Below are 27,972 nucleotides of genomic sequence, written 5' to 3' on the forward strand. Positions count from 1 at the left end.
AGCCAAGAATACTTTATCCAGCAAGGCTCTCATTCAGAATAGGAGAGATAAAGAGCTTCCAAGATAGGCAAAAACTGAAAGAATATGTGACCACCAAACCAGCTGTGCAAGAAATATTAAAGGGGACTCTGTAAAAGAAAGAGGAAGTCCAAGGAAACAATCCACAAAAACAGGGACTGAATAGATATCATGATGACACTAAATTCATATCTCTCAATAGTAACTCTGAACGTGAACGGGCTTAATGACCCCATCAAAAGGCACAGGGTTTCAGACTGGATAAAAAAGCAAGACCCATCTATTTGCTGTCTACAAGAGACTCATATAGATGTAAGGACACCTACATCCTGAAAATGAAAGGTTGGAGAACCATTTATCATTCAAATGGTCCTCAAAAGAAAGCAGGGGTAGCCATCTTTATATCAGATAAATTAAAGTTTCTCCCAAAGATGGTAGTAAGATATGAAGAAGGACAGTATATCATACTTAAAGGATCTATCGAAAAAAAAAAAAAAAGGGATCTATCGAACAAGAGGACCTAACCATCATCAATATTTATGCCCCAAATGTGGGAGCTGCCAAGTATATCAATCAATTAATAATCAAAGTTAAGACATACTTATAATAATACTACACTTATACTTGGTGATTTGAATGTAGCGCTCTGTACAATCGACAGGTATTCTTTTTTTTTTTTTTTTTTTTAGGTCCCCGGTTTTTAATGGAAAGCTCGAGTTGGGGACAGGCTGTCCCATGGAAGTGGCTGGGAGTGGGTCTCCACGCCAGGGTCTATGGGGCTAGAGGGATGGTGGGGGCGCACAGTGAGCCCACGGTGGGGGTAACCCCCCCCCCCCAAAAAAAAAGCAGAGCAAGGTCTCTGAGCTCAGCCCCAGTCAGCAGCCCCAACCCCCGAAGGAGCCTCAGCTTCCCGGGTTTGACGAGGCTGCTCCAGGCAAGAAGCTTAACGGGGCTGCCCCCTGGGGGCCGGCTTCCACAAGACCGCGCCCTGCATGGGTCGCATCCCTCTAGAGGCTTGCTCACCTTCTGCCCATCCCGCCTCCCGCCATCACTCTGGACCCATGGGAGTTGGCCCAGCCTGCCAGGGGCATGGGCCTCGGTTTCCCTAATAGCAAGGGCCATGCACCGCCTACTCGAGAGCTTTCACCAGGGACTCATTGGCCTCGATGCGGATTTGGATCTCAGCCCTGGAAGCCTCTTTCGCTGCCCCTGACAGCTCCGAATGCGCCTTCTCCAGATTCATCTTGGCTGCCCCCACGTCCAGCATGTCTAGTGTCACAGCCTCTTCAGCCAGCAACTGCACTGAGGAATCAGCGTTCACCATGACTGAGCCACTGCTCACGAAGTATTTGGAGATGGTGCCGTCCTCGGCGTGGACAACCACCAGCCCAGTCAGGACCTACAGGTGGGCACTTGCAGGACCTACAAGGTGGGCACGTGCTCCACAAGGATGCCAAAGGCTCCCGTCTGCGTGGGGACATCCACCTCGACAGGTATTCTAAGCACAACATCTCCAAAGAAACAAGAGCTTTAAATGATACACTGGACCAGATGGATTTCACTGACATTTACAGAACTTTACATCCAAATGCAACTGAATACACATTCTTCTCAAATGCATTTGGAACTTTTTCCAAAATAGGCCACATACTGGGTCACAAATCAGGTCTTAACCGATACCAAAAGATTGGGATCATCGCCTGCATATTTGCAGACCATAATGCTTTGAAATTAGAACTAAATCACAAGAAGCTTGGAAGGATTTCAAACACGTGGAAGTTAAGGATCATTCTGCTAAAAGATGAAAGAGTCAACCAGGAAATTAGAGAAGAATTAAAAAGATTCATGGAAACTAATGAAAATGAAGATACAACCATTCAAAATCTTTGGGATATAGCAAAAGCAGTCCTGAGGGAGAAATACATTGCAATACAAGCAGCCATCCAAAAACAGGAAATAACTCATATACAAAAGCTAACCTAGCACCTAAAGGAGCTGGAGAAAAAACAGCAAATAGATCCTACACCCAGCAGAAGAAGAGAGTTAATAAAGATTCAAGCAGAACTCATTGAAATGGAGACCAGAAGAAATGTGGAACAGATGAACAAAACCAGGAGTTGGTTCTTTGAAATAATTAATAAGATACATAAGCCATTAGCCAGCCTTATTAAAAAGAAGAGAGAGAAGACTCAAATTAATAAAATCAAGAATGAGAAAGGAGAGATCACTACCAACACCAAGGAAATTCAAACGATTTAAAAATCTTATTATGAGCAGCTATACGCCAATAAATTAGGCAATCTAGAAGAAATGGACGCATTTCTGGAAAACCACAAACTACCAAAACTGGAACACAAAGAAGTAGAAAACCTGAACAGGCCAGTAGCCAGGGAGGAAATTGAAGCAGTCATCAAAAACCTCCCAAGACACAAAAATCCAGGGCCAGATGGCTGCCCAGGGGAATTCTAGCAAACATTTAAAGAAGAAACCATACCTATTCTCCTAAAGCTGTTTGGAAAGATAGAAGAGCTCGAATCCTTCCAAACTCGTTCTATGAGGCCGGAATCACCTTAATTCCAAAACCAGGCAAAGACTCCACCAAAAAGAATTATAGACTATATCCCTGATGAACATGGATGCAAAAACTCTCAACAAGATACTAGCCAATAGGATCCAAGAGTACATTAAGAAGATTATTCACCATGACCAAGTGGGATTTATCCCCGGGAGGCAAGGTTGATTCAACACTCCTAAAGCAATCAATGTGATTGATCATATCAGGAGGAGAAAAAAAAAGAACCACATGATCCTCTCAACAGATGCAGAGAAAGAATTTGACAAAGTACAACATCCATTCCTGATCAAAACTCTTCAAAGTGTAGGGATAGAGGGAACATTCCTCAGCATCTTAAAAGCCATCTATGAAAAGCCCACAGCAAATATCATCCTCAGTGGGGAAACACGGAGAGCCTTTACCCTAGCTAAGATCAGGAACAAGACAGGGATGTCCACTCTCACCACTGCTATTCAACATATACTGGAAGTCCTAGCCTCAGCAATCAGGCAACAAAAAGAAATAAAAGGCACTCAAATTTTCAAAGAAGTCAAACTCTCCCTCTTAGCAGATGACATGATACTGTACATAGAAAACTGAAAAGACTCCACCCCAAGATTGCTAGAACTCATACAGCAATTCAACAATGTGGAAGGATACAAAACCAATGCCCAGAAATCAGTGGCATTTCTATACACTAACAATGAGACTGAAGCAAGAGAAATTAAGGAGTCAGTCCCATTTACAATTGCACCCAAAAGCATAAGATACCTAAGAAGAAACCTAAGCAAAGAGGTAAAGGATCTATACCCTAAAAACTACAGAACAATTCTGAAAGAAATTGAGTAAGACACAAAGAGATGGAAAAATATTCCATGCTCATGGATTGGAAGAATTAATATTGTGAAAATGTCAGTGTTACCCAGGGCAATTTACAGATTTAATGAAATCTCTATCAAAATACCATGGACTTTCTTCAGAGAGATGGAACAAATCATCTTAAGATTTGTGTGGAATCAGAAAAGACCCCGAATAGCCCGTGGAATATTAAAAAAGAAAACCATAGCTGGGGGCATCACAATGCCAGATTTCAGGTTGTACTACAAAGCTGTGGTCATCAAGACAGTGTGGTACTGGCACAAAAACAGACACATAGATCAATGGAACAGAATAGAGATTCCAGAAGTGGATCCTCAACTTTATGGTCAACTAATATTCGACAAAGCAGGAAACAGTATCCACTGGAAAAAAGAGTCTCTTCAATAAATGGTGCTGGGAAAATTGGATATCCACATGCAGAAGAATGAAACTAGACCATTCTCCTACACCATACAGAAAGATAAACTCAAAATGGATGAAAGATCTAAATGTGAGACAAGAATCCATCAAAATCCTAGAGGAGAACACAGGCAACACCCTTTTTGAACTTGGCCACAGCATCTTCTTTCAAGATACATCCATGAAGGCAAGAGAAACAAAAGCAAAAATGAATCATTGGGACTTCATCAAGATAAGAAGCTTATGCATAGCAAATAAACAGTCAACAAAACTAAAAAACAACCTACCAAATGATAGAAGATATTTGCAAATGACGTATCAGATAAAGGGCTAGTATCCAAGATCTATAAAGAACTTATTAAACTCAACAGCAAAGAAACAAACAATCCAATCATGAAATGGGCAAAAGACATGAACAAAAATTTCACAGAGGAAGACATACACATGGCCTTAAGCACATGAGAAAATGCTCCGCATCACTGGCCATCAGGGAAATACAAATCAAAACCACAATGAGATACCACCTCACACCAGTGAAAATGGGGAAAATTAACAAAACAGGAAACAACAAATGTTCGAGAGGATGTGGAGAAAGGGGAACCCTCTTGCACTGTTGGTGGGAATGTGATCTGGTGCAGCCACTCTGGAAAACTGTGTGGAGGTTCCTCAAAGAGTTAAAAATAGACCTGCCCTACGACCCAGCAATTGCACTGCTGGGGATTTACCCCAAAGATACAGATGCAATGAAACGCCGGGACACCTGCACCCCAATGTTTATAGCAGCAATGTCCACTATAGCCAAACTGTGGAAGGAGCCTCGGTGTCCATTGAAAGATGAATGGAAAAAAAAAAAAGAAAGATGAATGGATAAAGAAGATGTGGTTTTTCTATACAATGGAGTATTACTCAGCCATTAGATATGACTAATACCCACCTTTTGCTTTGACGTGGATGGACCTCAAGGGTATTATGCTGAGTGAAATATGTCAATTGGAGAAGGGCAAGCATTATATGGTCTCATTCATTTGGGGAATATAAAAGTCAGTTTAAGGGAATAAAGGGAAAGGAGAGAAAATGAGTCAAAATATCAGTGGGGGTGATAAAAATTGAGAGATACCTAACTCTGGGAAATGAACAAGGGGTAGTCGTAGGGGAGGTGGGCAGGGGGTGGGGGTGCCTGGTGATGGGCACTGAGGGGGGGCACTTGGCGGGATGAGCACTGGGTGTTATGCTATATGTTTGCAAAGTGAACTCCAATAAATGAAATTTAAAAAAGAAAAGAAATCATAAAGAAACAACATACAGTGAGCCAGATTTGACCAATGAGCTATAGCTTTTCAGACCCTACTATCTGCATTTTTTAGAGTTTTATGTAAAAGGGTGTGTAATTAGTAATATTTCTCAGTCTGGACTCTTAGCATAATTATTATGAGATTCATCCATGTGGTGGTGTACATCAATATTTCCTTCCCTTTTATTGGCTGAATAGTATTCTATGAATTGAATATGCCACAACTCATGTATCCATTTACCTGTTGTTGTGCATTTGGTTTGTTTCTAGTTTTTTACTATTAGGGCTGAAACTATAATGAATGTTCGTGTTCAATTCTTTCTTTCATCATAAGATTTAATTTCTCTTGAGTTAATACCCCAAAGTGGAATCATTGGATATTTGGTAGACTTATAGGCAATGTTTTTAAAAACTGCAAGACTGTTTTCCAAAGTGGTTGTAATATTTCACAATTCTATCAGCAGTATATGAGAGTTCCATTTCTCCAAATCGTTGTCTACAGTTAGACTACACTTAGTCTACACTTAGTGCTTTTTGTTTTACACATTCTAAGGCATGCAGTAAGGTATGTATGGTTTTGCTTTGCATTTTCCTGATGATTTGTGATATTGAGCATATTTTCATGTGCTTATTTGCCATCCTTATATATTTGGTGAGGTGTTTATTCAAAACATTCTCCATTTTAATGGAGTTGTTTGTAATGTTGAGTTTTGAGAATTTTGAGGAATATATTCTGGATATGAGGATTCCTTTATGAGATAGATAATTTCCAAATTTCTCTCCAACTCTGTGGCTTGTCTTGAGATTTATGTAACAGTGACATTTGAGAAGTGTGAAGTCAAATTAATGAAAATTTCCTTTTGTAGATCATGCTTTTAGTGTTGTATCCAAGAAAACTTTCCCAAAGACTAAGAGACTTCTATATTTTATTCTAGAAGTTTTATAGTTATAAATTTTACATTTAGACTTATGATCCACTTAGTTAGCTTTTGTATATAATTCAATGATCGGATCAGAGTAAAAATCTTTTTTGTTTTTATATGATTATCCAATTCCTCCAGCAGCATTTGTGGAAAAACTACTATTTCTTCACTGAACTGTCACTGAACCTTTGTTGAAAATCAATTGGCATGGGATTACTGAGTGGCTCAGTAGTTGAGTGTCTCCCCTTGGCTCAGGGTGTGATCCTGGAGTCCCGGGATTGAGTCCCACATTGGGCTCCCTGCAGGGAGCCTGCTTCCTTCCTCTGCCTATGTCTGTGCCTCTCTTTCTGTTTCTCATGAATAAATAAATAAAATTTTATTTAAAAAGAAGAAAGATAATCAATTGGCCATGAATGTAGGAGTGTATTTCTGGATTCTCTATTGATCAGAGTAACTATATACTGTTGCGATACTACACTGTTAGACTATTGTAGCTTTATAATAAGTCTTGGTGTGAAATAGTGTGTATTATTCAACTTTGTTCTTCTTTCTCAAGGTCATATTGGCTATTATAGGTCCTTTGCATTCCCACATTAATTTCAGAATCAATTTGTTAATCTCAACACAAAAGATGCCTGGGATTTCTAGAGAACATCCTTAGAAAAACCTTTATATAGAAGATCTAAATAAATGGAGATATATACCATATTCATAGATGAGAGCATTGTTAAAATGCTCTTTCCAAATAAATCCATACATGGTCCCTTAAAGGTGTTTAACTCTTAATTCCTGATGTTTTACTGCCTGTATGTGTTATGTTGTGTGGCAAAGGGACTTTAATATAAGATTTTCCTGGATTATCTAGCTGGGCCCAGTGTAATCACATGGACCCTTAAAGGTAGACGTGGAAGACAGAAGAGTTAGAGAGATAAGACAGAAGAGAGGCAAGAGAGATTTGAAGTGTGAGAGGGATTTGACCTACCATTGCTGGCTTTGATGATAGATGAAGGTAGGGGTCATGTCCTAGGGAACGTGAGTGGTCTCTAGAAGTGAGAACAACTCCTGGGTGACAGCCAGTGAGGGAATTGGGGCCTCAGTCTTACAATGCAAAGAATTGAATTATGTCAACAACTTGAATGAACAAGAAAGCAGATTCTTTCCTAGAGCCTCCAGAAAAGAATTCAGTCCTGCCACCACTTTGATTTTTGTCTTGATGAGGTTCTAGTCAGAAATGTAGCTGAGTCCACCATACTTCTGACCTAAGAAAATTGTTATATAAGGAGTAGGTTTTATTTTGAGCCATACACGTGTGATAATTTGTTATGGCAGGTGTAGAAAACTAGTACTCTTTTTTTAAAAAAAAATATTTATTTTAGAGAGAGAGTGAGGTAAAGGGTGGGGGGAGGGGGGCAGGGTAGAGAATGTAGCCTGACATAGGGTTTGATCCCATGACCATGACCTGAGCCAAAATCAAGAGTTGTGCACTTAACTGGCTGAGCCACTTAGGCACACCAAACTAGTACTCTTTTTATGTATATAGAGTTTATAGTCCTGTCACTGTTTTTATTGTTGATCTTGGCAAATTTTGTCTTCTCATGTTTTGTCCTATTCAAATTGGCTAAGCTTTATCAACCTTTTTGGTTTTCTCTAAGAACCAAATTGATCTCATTGCTTTCCTCTAATATTTTCTATTTCACTGATTCCTGCTCCAATCCTTATTCTTTCTTTTCTTCTATTATTTTGGATTATATTTGCCCTACTCATTAAAAAAAATGAGCAGACCATTTGAACAAAAAATTTAAAAAAGAAGATCTATGGTTGGCAAATAGCTATATGAGAAAACACTCAACATCATTAGGCATTAGAGAAATGCAATTTGAAACTACAAAAAATACCCTTCATACTCATTGGAGTATGAGATTTGATACTTCTTACTCATTGGAAGGTCAAACATTAAAAAAAGGCTGACTTAGTGTTGAAAATCTAGGGGAACAGAATTCTCATATACTGTTGGTGGGGCGGTAAAATGTTACAACCATTTTGGAAAACAGTTTCAGAATTTCATAAAACATAAAAATTCTATAATACTAATCTATCATATAATCAACTAATCCATTTCCAGTTATTTATTCAAGGGAACTGAAAACATATGTACATATAGATAATTGAAAATGACATTTAATAGCACATTCGTTTGTAATAGTCAAATAATGGAAGCAATCCAAATGTCCCATCAACAGTGAATAGATATGTACATCATCCCATAGCCATCCCATGGCATACTCCTAAACAATAAAAAACAATGAACTATTGATCCACAAACCAACATTGAAGAATCTTAAAATAGTTGTGTTGAAATCGAAGCAGACAAAAAAACGCATACTGTATGATTGTATTCATAGAAAATATAATCTGTAGTGAAAGAAAATACATGAATAGTTCCTGGGTGTAGGATGGGGTTACAGGGGAGTCAGAGCGGATACAAGAATGCAGACATTAGTAAATTGTTGAGGGCAGTGAATGTGTTCAATACCTTGATTTTATTATTGGTTTTGTGGGTGCATTAGCCAAAATATAAATTATACATTTTAAATATGTTCAGTTTGCAGAATATACTTTTTTCAACAAGGAAAATAATCAGAAGATTATAAACTCAGTGTGTTAACAATTGAACTACATCTATGTCTATATGTGCACTTATTTCTTTTTCAGGATGGATTGCTATTCTGGGTGCCATCTGGTTGTTAATTTTAGCTGATATTCATGATTTTGAGATAATTCTACACCGAGTGGAATGGGCAACTCTTCTATTCTTTGCAGCACTCTTTGTTCTGATGGAGGTAAGACTTTAGAACTTTTGCAATGTAATCTTTTCCTGACGTTTATATTTCCTGTTTTAATGAGAAAAGCCCAAGTCTGTAAGTCTTTCCACATATTCACCAAGATGAAAATGCTGGAGGTTGTGATTAGAATATTTTAAGTTAAAGCAGCTTTTATCTCAGCCACCTAAATATTTCTCTTTTTTTTAAAGATTTTATTTATTTATTCATGAGAGACACAGAGAGAGATGGAGAGAGGCAGAGACACAGGCAGAGGGAGAACCAGGCTCCATGCAGGGAGCCCTATATGGGACTCCATCCCAGGTCTCCAGGATGACGCCCTGGGCTGAAGGCAGCGCTAAACTGCTGAGCCACCCAGGCTGCCCTCCACCTAAATATTTCTGATAAATTTTTTTGGTTGCTTTTTAAAAAAAATTATCTTTGTGATTTGTAAACTTCTTCAAATTTCATTTGCTATAAAGTAGAATTTGCTCTAAGTTGGTTGTAGAGCTGAATGATTTGTTACAGCAAATTGACAGAATAATATTATATTGATGATCTATTTCATTTTGTGTAATACCTAAGTAAATATTCTGTTATCATGGAAAAGACTACATCAAAGAGAAGAGTGAGTAAAATATATTGTTCTAATTATGGTTTTTGTTGTTACAAAATTTATTCAAAAATTAATGACATTATTGTTCATTCTTGAGACTTATTTGATGAACTTGTATCCTCCTCAAATACAAGGTTAGCTGATATAGAAAAATACTACTCCCTAAAGCATATCCTCAAGCACACCAAATGTCTCACATTAATTACCTTAATTTGCTGATGACAGACCCATTTGGTTTTAATTCTTCTCTGGATTAAAACTTTGACACTCTCCCCCACTAATTGTCTTTAAGCTAGGTCCCTTGAATTTTTGTAATTTGTCTTTACTCATAATGAATTGTGTGGATGTAATCAAGTGACTCCTTTAGTTCTCCAAATCTCTCAGGGAGTTGTGGATTTTATTCTAGGTCCTTGGTTCCCTAGTGAAAAACTTCACCTTTTTTCTTTTGGGTATTCTTCTCACACTAGCACATAGAATATGGATGGGGAAATTCTGGTTACTGTTTTCATGATTGGATTTTGAAAGTCTCTGCCTTGATTACATGTTTACTCCAGGTATAAATTGCTATCTCATTTGGATTTTGGGTATACTTTCCCCAATTTTATGCTTCACTTTGTTGTGTTGGTGGAATAAATAATGGAATTTTTAAAGCAACTTTATTGAGATGTAATTTATGTATCATAAAATTCACCCATGTTAAATTTACAATTCAGTGATTTTTAATTTTCAAAACATTTGCATCATCTAGAAAGATCCCACATGTTCTTTTACAATTAATTCTAGCTCCCAACTTCAGCTTTAGGCAACTACTGATTTTTGTTTTTTTATTTCACTATGTGGATATACTATGTTTTATTTACCCATCGCCATCTGATGAACATTTGTATTTCCAATTTTGAACATTATGAATATTGCTGTCATAAATATTTGTATATAAGTCTTTGTGTGGATTTATATTTTCATTACTTTGGGGTATATGCTAGGATTTATCATAAGTTTAGCTTCTTAAGAAACAGCCAAAATGTTTTCCAAAGTGGCTATATACATTTTACATTCTCACCAGCAATATAATAGGATTCTAGTTTCTCTACATTCTCACTATCACCTATTGCCTTTCTTTTTAATTATTAGACATTCTAGTAGGTGTGAAGTGGTATCTCATTGTGATATTCAAGATCATGTTATTAGTCATTTTTATATGTTCAGTAAATTTCTATTCAAACTTTTTACCACTTTACATTTGTTTTTTTTAAAAATCATAATAGTCCTTTGTATATTCTGTATATTAGTCTTCCATCAAATATATGATTGGATTCTGATTGTACTTTGCCATTATATAGAAATACGATTAGTTTTTATATTGATGTTTTATCCTGTGACCTTATTCAACTCATTTATTAATCTAGTAGTTATTTTTGGATTCTTTAGAATTTTCTTCCATATCATTTGCAAATAAAGACATTTTAATTTCTTCTTTTTCTGATCTGGATGCAACTAACTAGCTCACATTCTCACCTTCCTCTCTTTCCTATATTCCCTTCTTTCTTTTTCTCTTGTCTTGTTGGCTAGAACTTCCAGTTCAGTGTTGGATAGAAGTGGTGAGCATTGACATCCATGCCTTGTACCTGAGCTTAGGGGCAAAGCATTCAGTTTTTCATTATTGTGCATAATGTTTGTTGCAGGGGTTTTGTTTTTTTAATAGCAGCTCTTTATCAGGTTGAAAAAGTTCCAATATATTCCAAGTTTGTCATGAATTTTTAACAGAAATGTATATTGGATTTTGAAAAATCCTTGTCTATCTATGGAGATGACCATGTGATTTTTATCCTTGATTCTATTAATTTGAATCTATTAACATGGCATACTATATTAATGAATTTTCAGATGTTAAATATATTTTGTATTCTTAGAATAAATCTCACTTGGTCATGGTGTATAATTGTTGAATTCGTTTTATATATTCATGAGGGATATGTCTTTAATTCAGTAGTGTTTCCCATCACTTCAGTTTTGTGGTCTAGTATTTGGTCTTTCCTGGAGAACATTCCACTTATGCTTGAAAAGTTTGTGTCCTTTGCTGTTGTTTTGGTGGAATGTCAAATGTCAAATTAAATGTCAAATATGTCATGCTTGTTAACAGTTTTAAGTCTTACACATCACATGTGTGGTTCTATCAATTATTGAGATTGGGATATTGAAGTCTTCATTATTACTTAATTGTGTATTTTTTCTTTCAAGGGTATTCATTTTGTTTTATGTATCCTGAGGATCTGTAGTTAGGCACATATATTTTAGAATTACTTTATCATTCAATGAATAGAGCTTCTTTCATTATTAATAGTCCCTCCTTTTCTTTAGTAATATTTTTGTACTGGGGTCTATTTTGACTGATATTGATATAGACACTTTAGTCTTTTGTTTACTGTTTGTATGGGATATCATTTTTTTAAAAATCCAGTTTGGCAATTTTTCTTTTGATTGAAATGTTTAATCCATTCATATTTAATAAAATTATTTTATTGTTGAGTTTTTATCTGCCATTTTGCTACTTGTTTTTGCTATCTCATTTCTTTTTTGTTCCTTTCTTTGTGTTAAATAAATATTTTCTTCTGTATTTAAGTTCTCTTCATTTCTTTTTTCTTAACCATATTTTAAACATTATTTTCTATGGTTAGAGTAGGAGTTAAGATATGCATCTTAATTTATTACAGTCTATTTTGGATTAATAATAAATTACTTCTAGTAATATATAGAAACCTCCCTCCAATATGGCTCCAGTTTCTCATCTTTTCTTTGCACTTTTATTGTTACATATGTTATATCTTTGTTATATGCCTAACATAGTTATATCATTATTATTTTATGCAATGTATTTTAAATAAAGAGAAGAAAATAAAAACATATTCATACAATCTTTTATATATGTATTTGCCTTTTCCATGGCTCTTTCTTTGTATATATTTAAGTTGTCATATGGTATCAGCCTGAAGGAGTTCCTTTAGTATATCTTGTAGAGCAGTTTGGCTAGGAACATATTCTCTTAGTCTTTGTATGTGAATGTCTTTATTTTGCCTTCATTTTCAAAGGATAGTTTTGCTGGATCAATATAGGACTCTTGGTTTATAGTTGTTTTTTCTTTCAACACTTCAAATCTGAGCTCTCTGGTCTCCATTACTTCTTATGGGAAGTCAGCTGTTAATCATACTGTTTTTCCTCTGTTCTCCTGTTGCTGCTTTTGAGACTTTGTCTTTGTCTTTCAGTAGTTTGACTATGATGCATCTAGGTGTGGATATCTTTGTATTTATTGTATTGTGTTCTTTTGAGCCTTTCAGATCTGTAGGTTAATTTTTTAAAAATCAACTTTTAGTATTTGAATAGTTTATTATTATTCCTTCAATTATACTTTTGTACCCCTTTTTCTCTTTAAATTATATTATTATCCTCTCTTTCTGAGACTCCCATCATAGTGATGTTTGTTTGCTTGATGGAGTCCTAAAGTTCTTCATTGTGCTCATATTTCCTCATTGTTTTCTCTTTTTGTTCTTCAGAGCAATAATTTCTTTTGATAAATTCTAGTTTTCTTCTTTTTAAAGATTTTATTTATTTATTTGAACGAGAGAGGGAGAGAGCATTAGCAGGGAGAGGGACAAAGGGAGAGAGAGAAGCATACTCCTTGCTGAGTGGGGAGCCCAACGAGGGGATTAATCCCAGGACCCTGAGATCATGATCTGAGTCACACACTTAACTGATTGAGCCATCCAGGCACCATGATGAATTTTAGTTTTCAGTGAGTCTTTTAATGTCATCTTAAATTTGTTGTTGAGTACCTCTGCTGAAATCTTCATTTCACTCATGCTTTTCAATTCCAAAATTTATTTTATTTTATTTTATTTTATTTTATTTTATTTTATTTTATTTTATTTTATTTTATTTATTTATTTTTTTAATTGGAGTTCAATTTGTTCAATAGTTGGAACATATTCTTAATAAAAATTCATTCAGCCAGTATCTACCTTTTATTCCATTTACATTTAGTGTAAATATTGAGAAGGTAGTATTTCTGCATAATATTTAAAATTTACATTATTCTTTATGTCTGTTTTTGTCTGTTTTCCTGATCTCTCTGTTAAGGTGTTTGTTGATATCACAGATAGGTGTTAGTCTTCATTAATTATCAAATTATTGCTCTGTTGTTTTTGACAATTCCTGAGTCATAAGTCTCTCCACAGTATGATCCAGTTACATTTGCTTCCCTTTGCAAGGGCAGTTTTTGAGATTTGTTTTTAGGTTTGTTCTGAGTCAATGAGGCTTCTTAGCTGTGTCTTTCCCTAGCTCCCTCTGTTAAGCTAGCTAGCATATAGTTTGTCTTGTTACTCTCATGGAGCTATCAGTCTCCTCCTAATTGCTTATCATCAAGTTTTTATTGTTTTTGAGAAAACTCTGAGGCTTGAACTTTCCCCACACTGTTTTAAACAAAGTCATTTCCTTAAGGGAGAGTTTCAGAGTTCTCTTTTCTTATGGCCTGCTTCTATTCCTGGACAAAATTTCTGAGTCACTGCTGTATAGCTAAGGGCAGGGACAGTGGCTTGTTTCTCTTGGAGTGATACTTCTGCTTTATGAGTAGGGCACTGCATGGGGGCAGTAGTCTCCGGTCTTCTAGGCTTGCTTCTCCTGGTTTGGAACTTACACCATGCAAAAAGGGTCCATGAAGACAGTCATGGTTCCAGTATCTTTTTCTGATGCACCTTAGGTAGATTTCCACCCTATGAGTAGGCCTATGTGGAGGAGGAGATCTCCTAGTTTCTTGGCCAAACTCTTCTGGAATTAGGCTCTGTAACAGGGAACTAGGGAGAAAGAATGCTGGAGGCCTATTCCTCCCAGGGTGGTATGGTAGTTTTTTTCATTATGAGTTAGGGAGAAGGAGCCCTATATTCTTGAACATACTCATAGTCTCCATTATGCTGAGTCCAGAGTGGGAAATGCTTTATATTTGAAGTGCCAATGATTCTTATTCTTATGAACATCTTTCTTAATAAATATCTCATCACTGGGTGCATGCCCTTAGGATAATTTCAGGAAAATTTTGTAAAAAAAAAAACAAAAACAAAAATAGAACATTTTTTTTCACCACATCTGGTTGTTCTTTGGGAAATAGACTTGCAGAGCTCTGTATCTGGCCATTCTGAAGTTAAGCTTCCCCACATTTCTTTTTACTTGTTTCTTAATTTTTTTGGTCCTTCTAAGGTCAATAATTGGTGATTTCCAAAGGTAGTAATAATACTGAAACAACATGAATACATTAGTAGTTGAGATTTCCTTGAGGAGTATTTAAAAGTTTATTTATCTCACTCTAATATAACAAAATAGTTTATGGGAAAGTAAAACCAATTAGCATTTGACCTGGAATTTTTCACAAATATGATGCTGATGGGTGTGATGAGGTATCTCATTGTGGTTTTGATTTGTATTTCCTGATGCTGAATGATGTAGAGCATTTAAAAATTTATGTGTCTGTTGGCCATTTGAATGGCTTCTTTAGAGAAATGTCTGTTCATATCTTCTGCCCATTTTTTGACTAGATTTTTTTGGGGGGGAGGGGTGTTGAGTTTATGAGTTCTTTATATATTTTGGATACCAGCTCTTTATCTGATAAGACATTGGCAAGTATCTTCTCCCAACAAAAGGTTGTCTTTTAGTTTTGTTGACTGTTTCCTTGCTGTGCAAAAGCTTTTTATCTTGATGAAGTCCCAATAGTTCATTTTTGCCTTTGTTTCCCATACCTTTGAAAATGTGTCTAGCAAGAAGTTGCTGTGGCCAAGGTTAAAGTGGTTTTGCCTGTGTTCTCCTCTAGGATTTTGATGGATTACTGCCTCATAGTTAGGTCTTTCATATATTTTGAGTTCATTTTTGTGTATGGTGTGAGGAAACAGTCTAGTTTCATTCTTCTTCATGTGGCTGTCCAATTTTCCCAATACCATTACTGAGGAGACTTTTTTCCATTGGATATTCTTTCCTGCTTTGTCAAAGATTAGTTGGCCATAGAGTTGAGGGTCCATTTCTGCATTCTCTATTCTGTTCCATTGACATGTGTCTTTGTGCCAGTACCATGCTGTCTTGATGATTACAGCTTTGTAACAGAGCTTGAAGTCTGGCATTGTGATGCCTCCAGCTTTGGTTTTCTTTTTCAATATTCCTTTTGGTTATTCACAGTCTTTTCTGGTTCCATACAAATTTTAGGATTATTTGTTCCAGTTCTATGAAAAATGTTGATGGTCATCTGACTTATTACAATGAATATAGTCTATGTCTGATGAAAATGAATGATTAGGATACAAATCCTAAAAAAAAACTAGACAAATTCTCCCAATTCAGTGCTCACATGCAGAAAATACTTGGTTTTTATCCTAGGATACTGCTGCAGAATGAATATAAGGTTACATAATTACCTTTTCCAGTATCATTGTTACAAAATCAATATACCCAGTTTGATTCCCCTAATTGCCTACAGGAAAATAAGAGGCAATTAAAGGGAATGCTGTACACTATAAAGAAGGTATAAGAAAAAAAATAAAGGATTAAGTAATCCAAAATATCAAAAAAGATAAATATCATATAGCTCTTTCTAAAGAGCCATTTTTATGCTCATATCCACAATTACATGAGTAGGTGTAAGACTTAAGGTATTAAGAATAGCGTGGTCCCAATTGATTCAGCATAAGATGTAGGGTAGGAGAGGGGTGGGTCTACAGTTCCCATCAGCTCCTAGAATGCATGTTGAGGACTCTACCAACTTACAAATGCCTCAGATATTATAAGTATCATTCTGGCCTCAAAGAAGTTATAGGAAAATAAAATAAATGCTAGGAATTTAGGTACCAGCTAAGGTACCTAAATATACACAAAGAAAAAAATACCAGAAACATCATCATATTTGTGAAAAATACCAGGTCAATATGCTAATTGGTTTTACTTTTCTGTAAACTGTTTTGTTACATTAGAGTGAGATAAATAAACTTGAAAGTACTCCTCAAGGAAAACTCAGCTGCTAATGTATTCATGTTGTTTCAGAATTATTACTACCTTTAGAAATCACCAGTTATTGAAACTTATTGGAAAGAACTCAGATGTGTATACACACAAGCGCTCACACACACACACACACACACACACACACACACACACACACAAATATGGAATACTACTCAGCCATCAAAAAGAATGAAATTTTGCCATTTGCAACTATGTGGATAGAACTAGAGGGTATTATGCTAAGCAAAATAAGTTAGAGAAATGCAAATATAATATGATTTCACTCATATGTGGAATTTAAGAAACAAAACAGAGGATCATAGGGGAAGAGAAGCAAAAATAAAATAAGATGAAATCAGAGAGGGGGACAAATCATAGGAAACTCTTAGTCATAGGAAACTGAGGGTGGCTAGGGGGGAGGTGACTGGGGGGATGGGGTAACTGGGTGATGGACATTTAGGAGGGCAGGGGTTGTAATGAGCACTAGGTCTTTTTTTTTGTTTTGTTTTTTTGCGTCCCTAGGTTTTTTTTTTTTTTTTTTTTTTTTTAAGATTTTATTTATTTATTCAGGAGCACTCACACGCATGGGAGCCGACATGGAACTCGATCCTGAGTCTCTAGGACAGGACCACACCCCTGGCTGAAGGCGGCGCTAAACCGCTGAGCCACCCAGGCCTCCCGAGCACTATTATATGCAACTGATGAGTAACTAAACTCAACCTTTGTAAAGTAATAAAACCGATGAATCACTCAACTGTACCTCTGATAAACTAATAAAAAAGAATATAATTTTATAAAAGTTATTTCTACTGATTTTTAAAAATTTCTGGCAATTATGGAAATATAATAAATTTTTACTCAGAAGAAGTAAGTAGGGATTTCACTTGTGCAGGAACTTAATAAAACCAGCAAGGTTGCTATATTTGTTGTGCCCAAGATTGGGAATCTGAGAAACCACCAAGGAGCCGACACCATGCAAACACACGAGGGTTTATTTACAGGCTCGACCTTGGGTCCAGGTATACCCGACACAGCGGAGCAGGGACTTGGACACGAGGCTAAGAAGCATAGCAGCTTTATAGGGGCCATGGCCAATGGGATTGTAACACACACAGAAAGTTGCACAGTCATGTCGGTCCGCACGCAGGCGGCCAATTGAATTACATTTTACCCTATAGTATCCGTTTGAACTGGCCTATCACTCTGGTCAGAATTGGCGCACAGTTTTGGCGGGCACAAGGCGGGGTTACATTTTTATGAGCTGATTTCCGGTAAGGGTGTGCTCAGTGGCTTGACTAGGGTGGGGCAGCGCCTTAAGCAATAAGCAGGTCCTGTGGGGGTCATACAGGAGGTGGCAGGTGCAGCACAAAATGGAGTTAGTCCTGCTCAGCTTGTCCAGGGATAGAGGATTTTTGTTAAATGTCCTGGGTCCCACAGTATTCTCTTTTTTCTTTTAAGTTTTTTTTTTAAATTTAAATTTTAGGTAGTTAACATACAATACAATATTGGTTTTTGTATTAGAATTTAGTGATTCGTTACATACAACACCTAGTGCTCATCCTATTAAGTGCCCTTGATGGGTATTAACCCATCACTCATGTAGCCCATTCACCTACCCACCTCTCTTCATCAAAAGTCAGTTTGTTCTCCATCATTAACTCTTATGGCTTGCTTCCTTCTCTCCTTTTTCTCTTTCTCCCTTCCAATATGTTCATCTGTTTTCTTTCTTAAATTCTACATATGAGGGAGATCATATGGCATTTGCCTTTCTCTGAGTTATTTCACTTAGCATGATATACTCTGGCTCCATCCATGTTGTTGCAGATGTCAAGATTTCATTCTTTTTGGTGGCTGAGTGATACTCCATTTTATATATATATATTATATATATTATATAATATATATTCCATATTATATATATGTGCCAAATATACCATTCCATACATATATATATATGTATGGAATGGTATATATATATATATTTTTTATAACATACCACATATTCTTTATCCATTCATTAGTTGATGGACATTTGGGCTCTCTCCATATTTTGGTTATTGTTGATAACATTGCTTTAAACATGGAGGTGCATGTATCACTTCAAATCTGTATTTTTGTATATTTTGGGTAAATAACTATTAGTGAAATTGCTAGATCTATGTACCAAACCCTAGTCCAAGGATGACTCTTCCAATTGAGGTTAACAGGCTTAAGACAGTATAATGTTTAAGAGAGATTTTCATCTTCAGTTTCTTTCATCAGTGTTTTATGGTTTTCAGGGTACAGGTGTTTTATCTCCTTGGTTAAATTTATTTTGAAGTATTTCAATTTTTTTAGTGCAATTGTAAATGGAATTATTTTCTTAATTTCTTATGTGCTGTTTTGTTATTAATGTATAGAAACACTACCAATTTCTGGGCATTATTTTTTGTTCTGAACTTTACTGAATTCACTTACTACTTCTAAAAATATTTGGTGGAGTATTTAAGGCTTCAATATATAGTATGTCATCTTAAAATAGTGACAGTTTAACTTCTTCCTCACCAATAAGGATGCTAATTATTTCTTTTTGTTGTCTCATTCCTGCTAACACTTGAATAAAAGTGGGGAAAATGGACATCTTTGCCTTATTCCTCTCAGTTTTCACCATTGAGTATGATATTAGCTACAGGTTTTTTATTTATGGCCTTTATTTTGTTGAGATATATTCCCTCTAAACCTACTTTATTGAGTTTTTATCATGAACAGATGTTGAATTTTGTCAAGTGCTTTTTCTGTATCTATCGAGATGATCATATAATTTTTATACTTTGTTTTGTTGATATGTATGGTGCATTGCTTTGATTGACTTGTGAATATTGAACCACTCTTGCATTCCTATAGTGAATCTTACCTCATAATTATGATGAGTAATCCTTTCAACATATTGTCAAATGCAGTTTGCTACTATTTTGTTGATGATTTTTGCACTTATTCATTAGGGTATTGGATATAGTTTTCTTTTTTGTGCTGTGTTTGTTTAGGTATCTGTGTAATGCTGACCTTCTGGAATGTACTTATTTTTAAAATTTATTTAAATTCAATTAAATAAATTAAATTGCATTAACATATAATGTATTATTGGTTTCAGAGTTAGAAGTCAGTAATTCATCATCCTTATGTAATACCCAAGGCTCATTATATTAGATATTCTCTTTAATGTTAACCACCCAGTTACCTCATCCTCTACCCTCTTCCCCTCTAGCACCCTCCGTTTGTTCCCTATAATTAAGAGCCTCTTATGGTTTGTCTCCTTCTATGATTTCATCTTGTTTATTTTATTCCTCTTCTTCTTTATGATCTTCTGTTTTGTTTCTTAATTTCCACATATGAGTGAAATCATATGATAATTGTCTCTCTCCAGTTGACTTATTTCACTTAGCATAATATCTTCTAGTTCCATCCAAATCATTGCAAATGACAAGGTTTCATTTTCTTGATGGCTGAGTAGTAGTCCATTGTGTATGTGTATCTATCTATCTATCTATCTATCTATCTATCTATCTATCTATCTATATTTATTTATCTTTATCCACTCATCTGTTGATGGACATCTGGGCCTTTTTGCATAGTTTAGCGATTGTGAACATTACTGCTGTAAACATTGGGGTGCAGATGCCCCTTTGGATCAAGGTATTTGTATCTTTAGGATAATACATAGTAGTGCAATTGCTGGGTCATAGGATAGATCCCTTTTCAAATTTTTGAGGAATTTCCATACTATTTTCCAGAGTGGCTGCACCAGCTTGCATTCCCATCAACAGTGTAAGAGGATTCCCCTTTCTATACATCCACACCAACATCTGTAATTTCCTGACTTGTTAATTTTAGGCATTCTGACTGGTGTGACAAGATATCTTGTTGTGGTTTTGATTTATATTTCCTTGATTCCAAGTGATATGAAGCCTTTTTTTCATGTGTCTCTGGCCATTTGTATATCTTCTTTGGAGAAATGTCTGTTGATGTGTTCTGCCTATTTTTTGACTGGATTTTTAGTTTTTTGGGTGTTGAGTTTGATAAGTTCATTGCAGTTTTTAGATACTAGCCCTTTATCTGGTATGTCATTTGCAAATATCTTCTCCATTTCATAGGTTGCCTTTTGGTTGTTTTGACTGTTTCCTTAAAATTGATTGTTCTTAAAATTGTTTGTATTTCCTTGGTGTTGATCGTGCTCTCTTCTCTTTCATTCATGATTTTATTAATTTGGGTCCTTTCTTTTTTTCTTTTGGTAAGTCTGGCTAGAGATTTATTAATCTTATTAATTCTTTCAAAGAACCAGCTCTTAGTTTCATTGATATGTTCTACTCTTCTTTTGATTTCTATTTCATTGATTTCTGCTCTGACCTGTATTGATTATCCTGCTTTGTTTAGGCTTTATTTGCTGTTATTTCTTCAGCTCTTTTAGGTATCAGGTTAGCTTGTGTATTTTAGACCTTTCTTGTTTCTTGAGAAAGTCTCATATTGTCATATACTTAGTTCCCTTTTAGGATCACCTTTGCTGCATTTCAAAGATTTTGAACAGTTGTGCTTTCAGTTTTGTTTCAGTGAATTTTTAAAATTCTCTAATTTCCTGGTTGACCTATTCATTATTTAGTAGGATGCTTGTTAGCCTCCACATATTTGAGTTCCTTCCAAATTTCCTCTTGTGATGTGTTCAAGTTTCAAAGCATCGTGGTCTGAAAACATGCAATGAATGATCACAGTCTTTTGGTACCAGTTGAAACCTGATTTATGACCAAGTATGTGATCTATTCTGGAGAATGTTCCATGTGCACTCAAGAAGAATGTGTGTTCTATTGCATTAGCAAGGAATGTTCTATATATATATCTGTGCAGTTCATTTGCAGTGTTTCATTCAATGCCTTTATTTCTTTTTTTTCTTAAGATTTTATTTATTTATTCATGAGACACACACACACACACACATACACACACACACACAGAGAGAGAGAGAGAGAGAGAGAGAGAGAGGCAGAGACACAGGCAGAGGGAGAAGCAGGGTCCATTCAGGGAGCCTGACGTGGAACTCGATCCCAGGTCTCCAGGATCACACCCTGGGCTGAAGGCAGCGCTAAACCGCTGAGCCACCCGGGCTGCCTCAATGCCCTTATTTCTTTGTTGATCTTGTGCTTAGATGAACTGTTCATTTCTGTGAGTGGGGTGTTGAAGTCTCCTACTATTATTGTATTCCTATTGATGTATTTCTTTAATTTTCTTATTAATTGGCTTATATAGCTGGCTGCTCCCATGTTAGGGGCATTAATATTACAATTGTCACATCTTATTGGATAGAGCCTTTCATTACGATATAGTGTCTTTCCTCATCTCTTATTACTGTCTTTGGTTTAAAATCTAATTTGTCTGATATGAAGATTGCTACTCTAGCTCTTTTTTGATGTCTGTTATGATAAATAGTTTTCCACCCCCTCACTTTAAATCTAGTGGTGTCTTTGGGTCTAATATGAGTCTCTTGTAGCCAGCATCTGGATGAGTCTTGCTTTTTTTTTTTTATCCAGTCTGATACCTTGTGTCCTTTGACTAGAGCATTTAGTCCATTCATGTTCAGATTAAAGTTCATTTGGTCCAGTGTTTCATTCAATGCCCTGTCTCTGCAGATTGTCTCTTCCTTTCTGGTCTATATTACTTTTGTGCTCTCTCTTTGCTTAAAGGATCCCTTTTAATATTTCTTACAGGTCTGGTTTGATAATCACAAATTATTTTAGTTTCTATTTGTTCTGGAAGCTTTTTATCTCTCCTATTTTGAATGAGATCCTAGGTGGATAAAGCATTCTTGGCTGCATATTTTTCTTATATACCATCCTGAAAATATGTCAGTCCTTCTGGCCTGCCAGGTCTCTGTGGATAGGTCTGCTACTGGTGTAATGTTTCTACCCTTCTAAGTTACAGACATCTTGTCCCAAGCTGCTTCAGGATTTTCTCTTTGTCTCTGAGATTTGTAAGTTCCACTATTATAAGTCTGGGTGTTGGCTTATATATATTGATTTTGAGGGGGGGTTCTCTGTGCCTCCTGGACTTGTATGCCTGTTTCCTTCCCCATATTAGTGAAGTTCTGTGCTATAATTTGCTCCAATATACCGTCTGACCCTCATTCTCTTTCTTCTGAGATTGCAATTATTCTAATCATGTTTCACTTTATGGTATCACTTACCTCTCGAATTCTACGCTGGTGATCCAGTAGTTATTTATCTTTCTTTTTCTCAGCTTCTTAATTCTCCATCCTTTTGTCTTCTAGATCTGTAATTCTGTCTTCTGCCTCATTTATCCTCAAAGTCTCCATTTTTTATTTTATTGCATCTCATTGATATCCTTTTTGATTTTGACTTGATTAGATTTTAGTTATTTTATTTCTCCAGAAAGGGGTTCTCTAGTGTCTTCTATACTTTTTTCAGGCCCCACTGGTATATTTATAATCGTCATTCTGAACTCTAGTTTTCTGACATCTTACTTATGTACATACTGATTAGGCCCTTGGCAGTCAGTACTGCCTCTTTTTCCCCTTTTTGAGGTGGGTTTTTCTGTCTTGTCACTCTACCCAGAGGATAGATGAAAGATAGAACAAAATACTAAAATAACAACAATGACCCCAGGGAAATACACACTGAACAAATCAAAAGAGACCCAAAATCAAGGAGAGAGAGAGAGAGAGAGAGAGAATATAATCAAACAGGTAAACAGAATGGAGCAATATACTGGATTGTATGTGTAGTTTGGTCCATTTGTTAGAAAACTAGATCCCAAATCATAAAGAAAAACTTATATGTACACAAAATTAAATATAATAAAAGGATAGAATATAACTGTAAAATAGTTAAAAGACAGAAACAGAAGGAATATAAACAGATGACTAGAACAGAGCAATACACTATATCCTGAATGTATTTTAGTCAGTTTGTTAGAAAAAACTCTATTTCAAAATTGTAAGGAAAGAAAAACATATAAACAAAAATAAAATACATTGAAAGTATAGAATGTAACTGTAAAGATGAAAATTAAAAAAGACTAACAAAACAAAAAAAAGAACAAAAATAAAAGCAAATATGATCAGACAAGTGAAGAGAATAGAGCCATACATTAGATTCTAGGTATATTTTTGTCTGTTATAAGATCTCGCATCCCAAGATTGTAAAGAAAGAAATTAAAACAAAGATGAAATTAAATACAATGAAAGGGTAGAATGTAATTGTATAAATGAAAAGATTTTAGAAACAGTAGCTAAAATAAGAAATTGGTTGAAAAGGGAAAGAGAAAAAAAATTAAAATCGAAAGACTAAAGAATTGTGGGGGAAAAAAAACCCCATGAATTCCATATGCCATATTCCCCCAGTCCTGGAATTTTGCCATTCTCAGTGTTTGGACTTGGTCTTGGCTGGATGTTCTTACTGATTTTCTGGAGGAGGGGCCTGTTGTGTTGATTTTCAGGTGTCTTTGCCCCAGGTGGAATTGCATGCCCTTGCCAGGTGACCAAACTAAGTAACTGCTCCAGATTGCTCTAGATGGCTTTTGTTCCCTGTAGGCTTTCGGTGCCACTTTAGAGGACAAGAGTGAAAATGGCAGCCTCCCAATCTCTAGTCCAATCTGCAGAGGATGAGAGCTGAAAGCTTGGGGCCCCACGCCTCAGCGCACCCTCAGGGAAAAGCAATCATTCCTGTCTCCCTGGTCCCTGTCTGCACTCTGTGCTCACCCAGCCTGTGACTGAACATTTCTATCTCAGGTATGGCACAGGTTTCAAGTCCCCAGACCCTGCAGACTCCTTGCACGTATGTGGATGCCACTCTTCCCGGAGGAGGAAGGGGTCTCTCCTGTTCTGCCCCTTGCTGGGCCCCTGCTTGGAGAGCAGTCCCACCGTCTGTGCCCTGGTTCATGGTTTGGAGCAATTAATTCCAAGCTGAGTTCCTGGGCTCGCTGATTGCAGCTGGCTTTCCTGCTCCCATACCTGGGAATTCTGCCACACTCGGACACCCCCAGTCTTCCTGTGGCCTTGTGGGTCCTGAGACCACACAGTCCCACCTAGGATTCCATCCCTGCTTCACCACCCGACATCCCTTACAGGAGCAGACTTCCAAAAGTTTTGTTTTGTGCTCACTTTTAGGTAGCCGGCTGCCGGAGGGCCCCCCCCCCCACTCCCCCCACCCCCCCGCCGCAGCTTATCTTCCCATTTGTTGCCTCTGATTCACTTCTTGGTGCCTCCTACCTTGCATAAAGTAGTCATCTTCCTATTTGTAGAGTTGCAGCTATCCTTTTCTTAGATCTGTTTGAGTTCACAGGTGTTCAGAATGATTTAATAGCAATCTAGCTGAATTCCAGGGAATTCAGAGGAATTCAGAGGAAACCGAGGTCTTCTACTCCTTCCTGGAATGTACTTAGAAACTTTTCTTCCTCTTTTATTTTTTGGAATAGTTTGCAAGGAATAGGTATTGACTATTCTTTAAACACTATGTAGAATTCATCTGTGAATCCATCTGGTCATGGACGATAATTTTTTAGTAATTTTTTGATTACTGATTTCAATTTTGTTACCAATAATTGGTCTGATCAGACTTCTTTTTCATTGAATTTCTGAAGATTGTTTTTGGGATTTTATCTACTTCCATGGCATATAACTTATTGTAGTAGTCTCTTATATTCCTTTGTATTTTCTGTGGTGTCATTTGTTACTTTTACTCATTCATTTCTGATTTTTTTGAGGTCTTTCTCTTGATGAGTCTGCTAAGGTATATCAATTTTTCTTTTCGAAGAACCTGTTCTTGTATTCATTTACTTTTTCTGTTGTTTTCTCAGTGTCCATGTGCTTTATTTCTGCAATGATCTTTTTTTTTAAGTTTTTATTTAAATTCCAGTTAACATGCAGTGTAATATCAGTTTCAGGTGTACAATATGCTGATTCAATACTTTGGTACAACACTAGGTGCTCATCACAAGTGCACTCCTTAATCCCCATCACCTATTTAACTCACCTTCCCCACCTCCATTCAAGCAACCATCACTTTGTTCTTTACTGTTAATAGCTTTTTTTCTTGGTTTGTCTTTCTCTTCCTCTCTTTTTTCCCCTATGTTGTTTGTTCGTGGGCGAATGTATCTCTTCAAATTAGGATTATTGAATTCTTGGGTAAATACCCAGTAGTGCAATTACTGAATCATAAGGTAGTTCTATTTTTTTTAAAGATTTTATTTATTTATTCATGAGATACACACAAAGAGAGGCAGAGACATAGGCAGAGGGAGAAGCAGGCTCCTGCAGGGAGCCCGATGCAGAACTCCATCCCAGCACCCTGGGATCACGACCTGAGTCAAAGGCAGACGCTCAGCCACTGAGCCATACAGGTGCCCTGGTATTTCTATTTTTAACTCCTTAAGGAAGCTTCACACTGTCTTCCAGAGTGGATGCACCAGTTTGCATTCCCACTAACAATGCAAGAGGGTTCCCTTTTCTCCACATCATTGCCAGCACCTGTTGTTTCTTGTGTTGTGGATTTTAGCCATTCTGACAAGTATGAAGTGATATCTCATTGCAGTTTTTATTTGTATTTCACTGGTGATGAGTGATTTTGAGTTTTTTCATGTGTCTGTTGGCCATCAGTATGCCTTCTTTGGAAAACTGTCTATGTCTTCTGACAATAATTAATTGGATTTTTTTGGTTTTTTTGTGTTTAGTTTTTTAAGTTTTTACATATTTTGGATACTAACCTTTTATCAGATATATCATTTGGAAATATCTTCTCCCATTCCATAGGTTTTATTAATTGTATCCTTCATGGTACAGAAGCTTTTTACTTAAAAATCCCAATAGCTGACTTTTACTTTTGTTTTTCTTGCCTCAGGAGACATATCTAGAAAGAAGTTGCTATGGCTTATGTCAAAGAAGTTACTGCCTCTGTTTTCTTCTAGGATTTTTATGATTTGAGGTCTCGCATTTAGATCTTTAATCCATTTTGATTTTTTTTATATGTATGGTGTAAGAAAGTGGTCCAGTTTCATTCTTTTGCATGTTGCTGTCCAGTTTTTCCAACACTATTTGTTGAAAAGACTGTCCTTTATCCATTGGATGTCCTTCCCTCCTTTGTAAAAAATTAAATGATCGTATAGTTGTGGATTGATTTCTGGGTTTTCTATTCTATTCTGTTGATCTATTGTCTATTTTTATAACAGGACCATACTGTTTTGATCACTACAGCTTTGTAATATAACTTGAAGTCCAAATTCTGATGCCTCCAGCTTTGCCTTGCTTTTTAAAGATTCCTTTGGCTATTTGGGGTCTTTGGTGTTTCCACACAAATTTTAGGATTGTTCTAGTTCTGTGAAAAATTCTGTTTGTATTTTATAGAGATTGCATTAAACATGCAGGTTGCTTTGGGTAGTATAGACACCCTAACCCATGAGCATGGACTGTCTTTCCATTTCTTTGTGTTATTATAAATTTCTTTCATTAGTGTTTTATACTTTTCAGAGTACGAGTCTTTCATGTCTTTGGTTTAGTTTATTCATAAATGTCTTATGTTTTTTGTGCAATTTTCAATGGGATTGATTTGTTATTTTCTTTTTGCTGCTTCATTATTTGCTTAAAAATTCAATAGATTTTTGTACATTGATTTTGTATCCTGTAACTATACTAAATTTGTGTATCAGTTCTAATAATTGTTTGGTGGAGTCTTTTGGTTTTTCTATATAGAGTATCATGTCATTTGCAAATAGTGAAAATATTACTTCTTTCTTGCTAATTTGGATGTCTATTATTTATTTTTCTTGTCTGATTGCTGTGGCTAGAATTTCCAGTACTATGTTAAATACAGTGGTGAGAGAGGGGGCATCTCTGTCGTATTCCCAACTATAGAGGAAAAGCTCTCAGTTATTCCCCATTGAGGATGATATAGCTGTGGGTTGTTCATACATAGCCTTTACTATGTTGATGTATGTTCCCTCTAACTCTACTTTGCTGAATGTTTTCACTGCAAATGGATGCTGCATTTTGTTAAATGCCTTTTCTGCATCTATTGAAATGATCACATGGTTCTTATAATTTCTTAAATTGATGAGATGTGTCGTGTGGATTCGTTTGTGAATATTGAACCATTCTTGCAACCTAGAAATAAATCCCACTTGATCGTGGTGAATTATTTTTGTAATATATTATTGAATTCTACTGTATAGTATTTTATTGAGAATATTTGCATTTGTATATTGGCCTGTAGTTCTCTTTTTTAGTGGTATCCCTATCTGGTTTTAATATTGGGTAATTCGGAAGTTTTCCTTACTTTTCTATTTTTTTTAGTCATTTTAGAAAAATATATATAAACTCTTCTTTAAATATTTGTAGAATTCACTGTAAAGCCATCTGGTCCTAGACTTTTATGTGTTGGGTGATTATTTTATTACTTATTCAGTGTCTT

At 36.1% G+C, this 27,972-nt stretch overlaps 2 protein-coding genes across 2 annotated transcripts in view; one reads left to right on the forward strand and one right to left on the reverse strand.

The window, feature by feature from the left end:
* Window positions 1–27,972, forward strand: part of OCA2 (OCA2 melanosomal transmembrane protein) — a 440,201-nt gene that overhangs the window by 203,937 nt on the left and 208,292 nt on the right. The window contains exon 19 of the mRNA XM_072795366.1: window positions 8,777–8,904. Within this exon, the coding sequence (XP_072651467.1) occupies window positions 8,777–8,904 (128 nt within the window). The remainder of the gene's footprint in view (window positions 1–8,776; window positions 8,905–27,972) is intronic.
* ATP5F1D (ATP synthase F1 subunit delta) lies at window positions 1,013–6,823 on the reverse strand. The gene is given in 3 exon segments (XM_072787267.1): window positions 1,013–1,411; window positions 1,414–1,529; window positions 6,769–6,823. Coding segments are annotated over 3 exon segments (435 nt in total). The 3' UTR covers window positions 1,013–1,147.

The sequence above is a fragment of the Canis lupus genome, chromosome 2 (genome assembly GCF_048164855.1).
Source record: "Canis lupus baileyi chromosome 2, mCanLup2.hap1, whole genome shotgun sequence".
NCBI classification, from domain to species: Eukaryota; Metazoa; Chordata; class Mammalia; order Carnivora; family Canidae; genus Canis; species Canis lupus.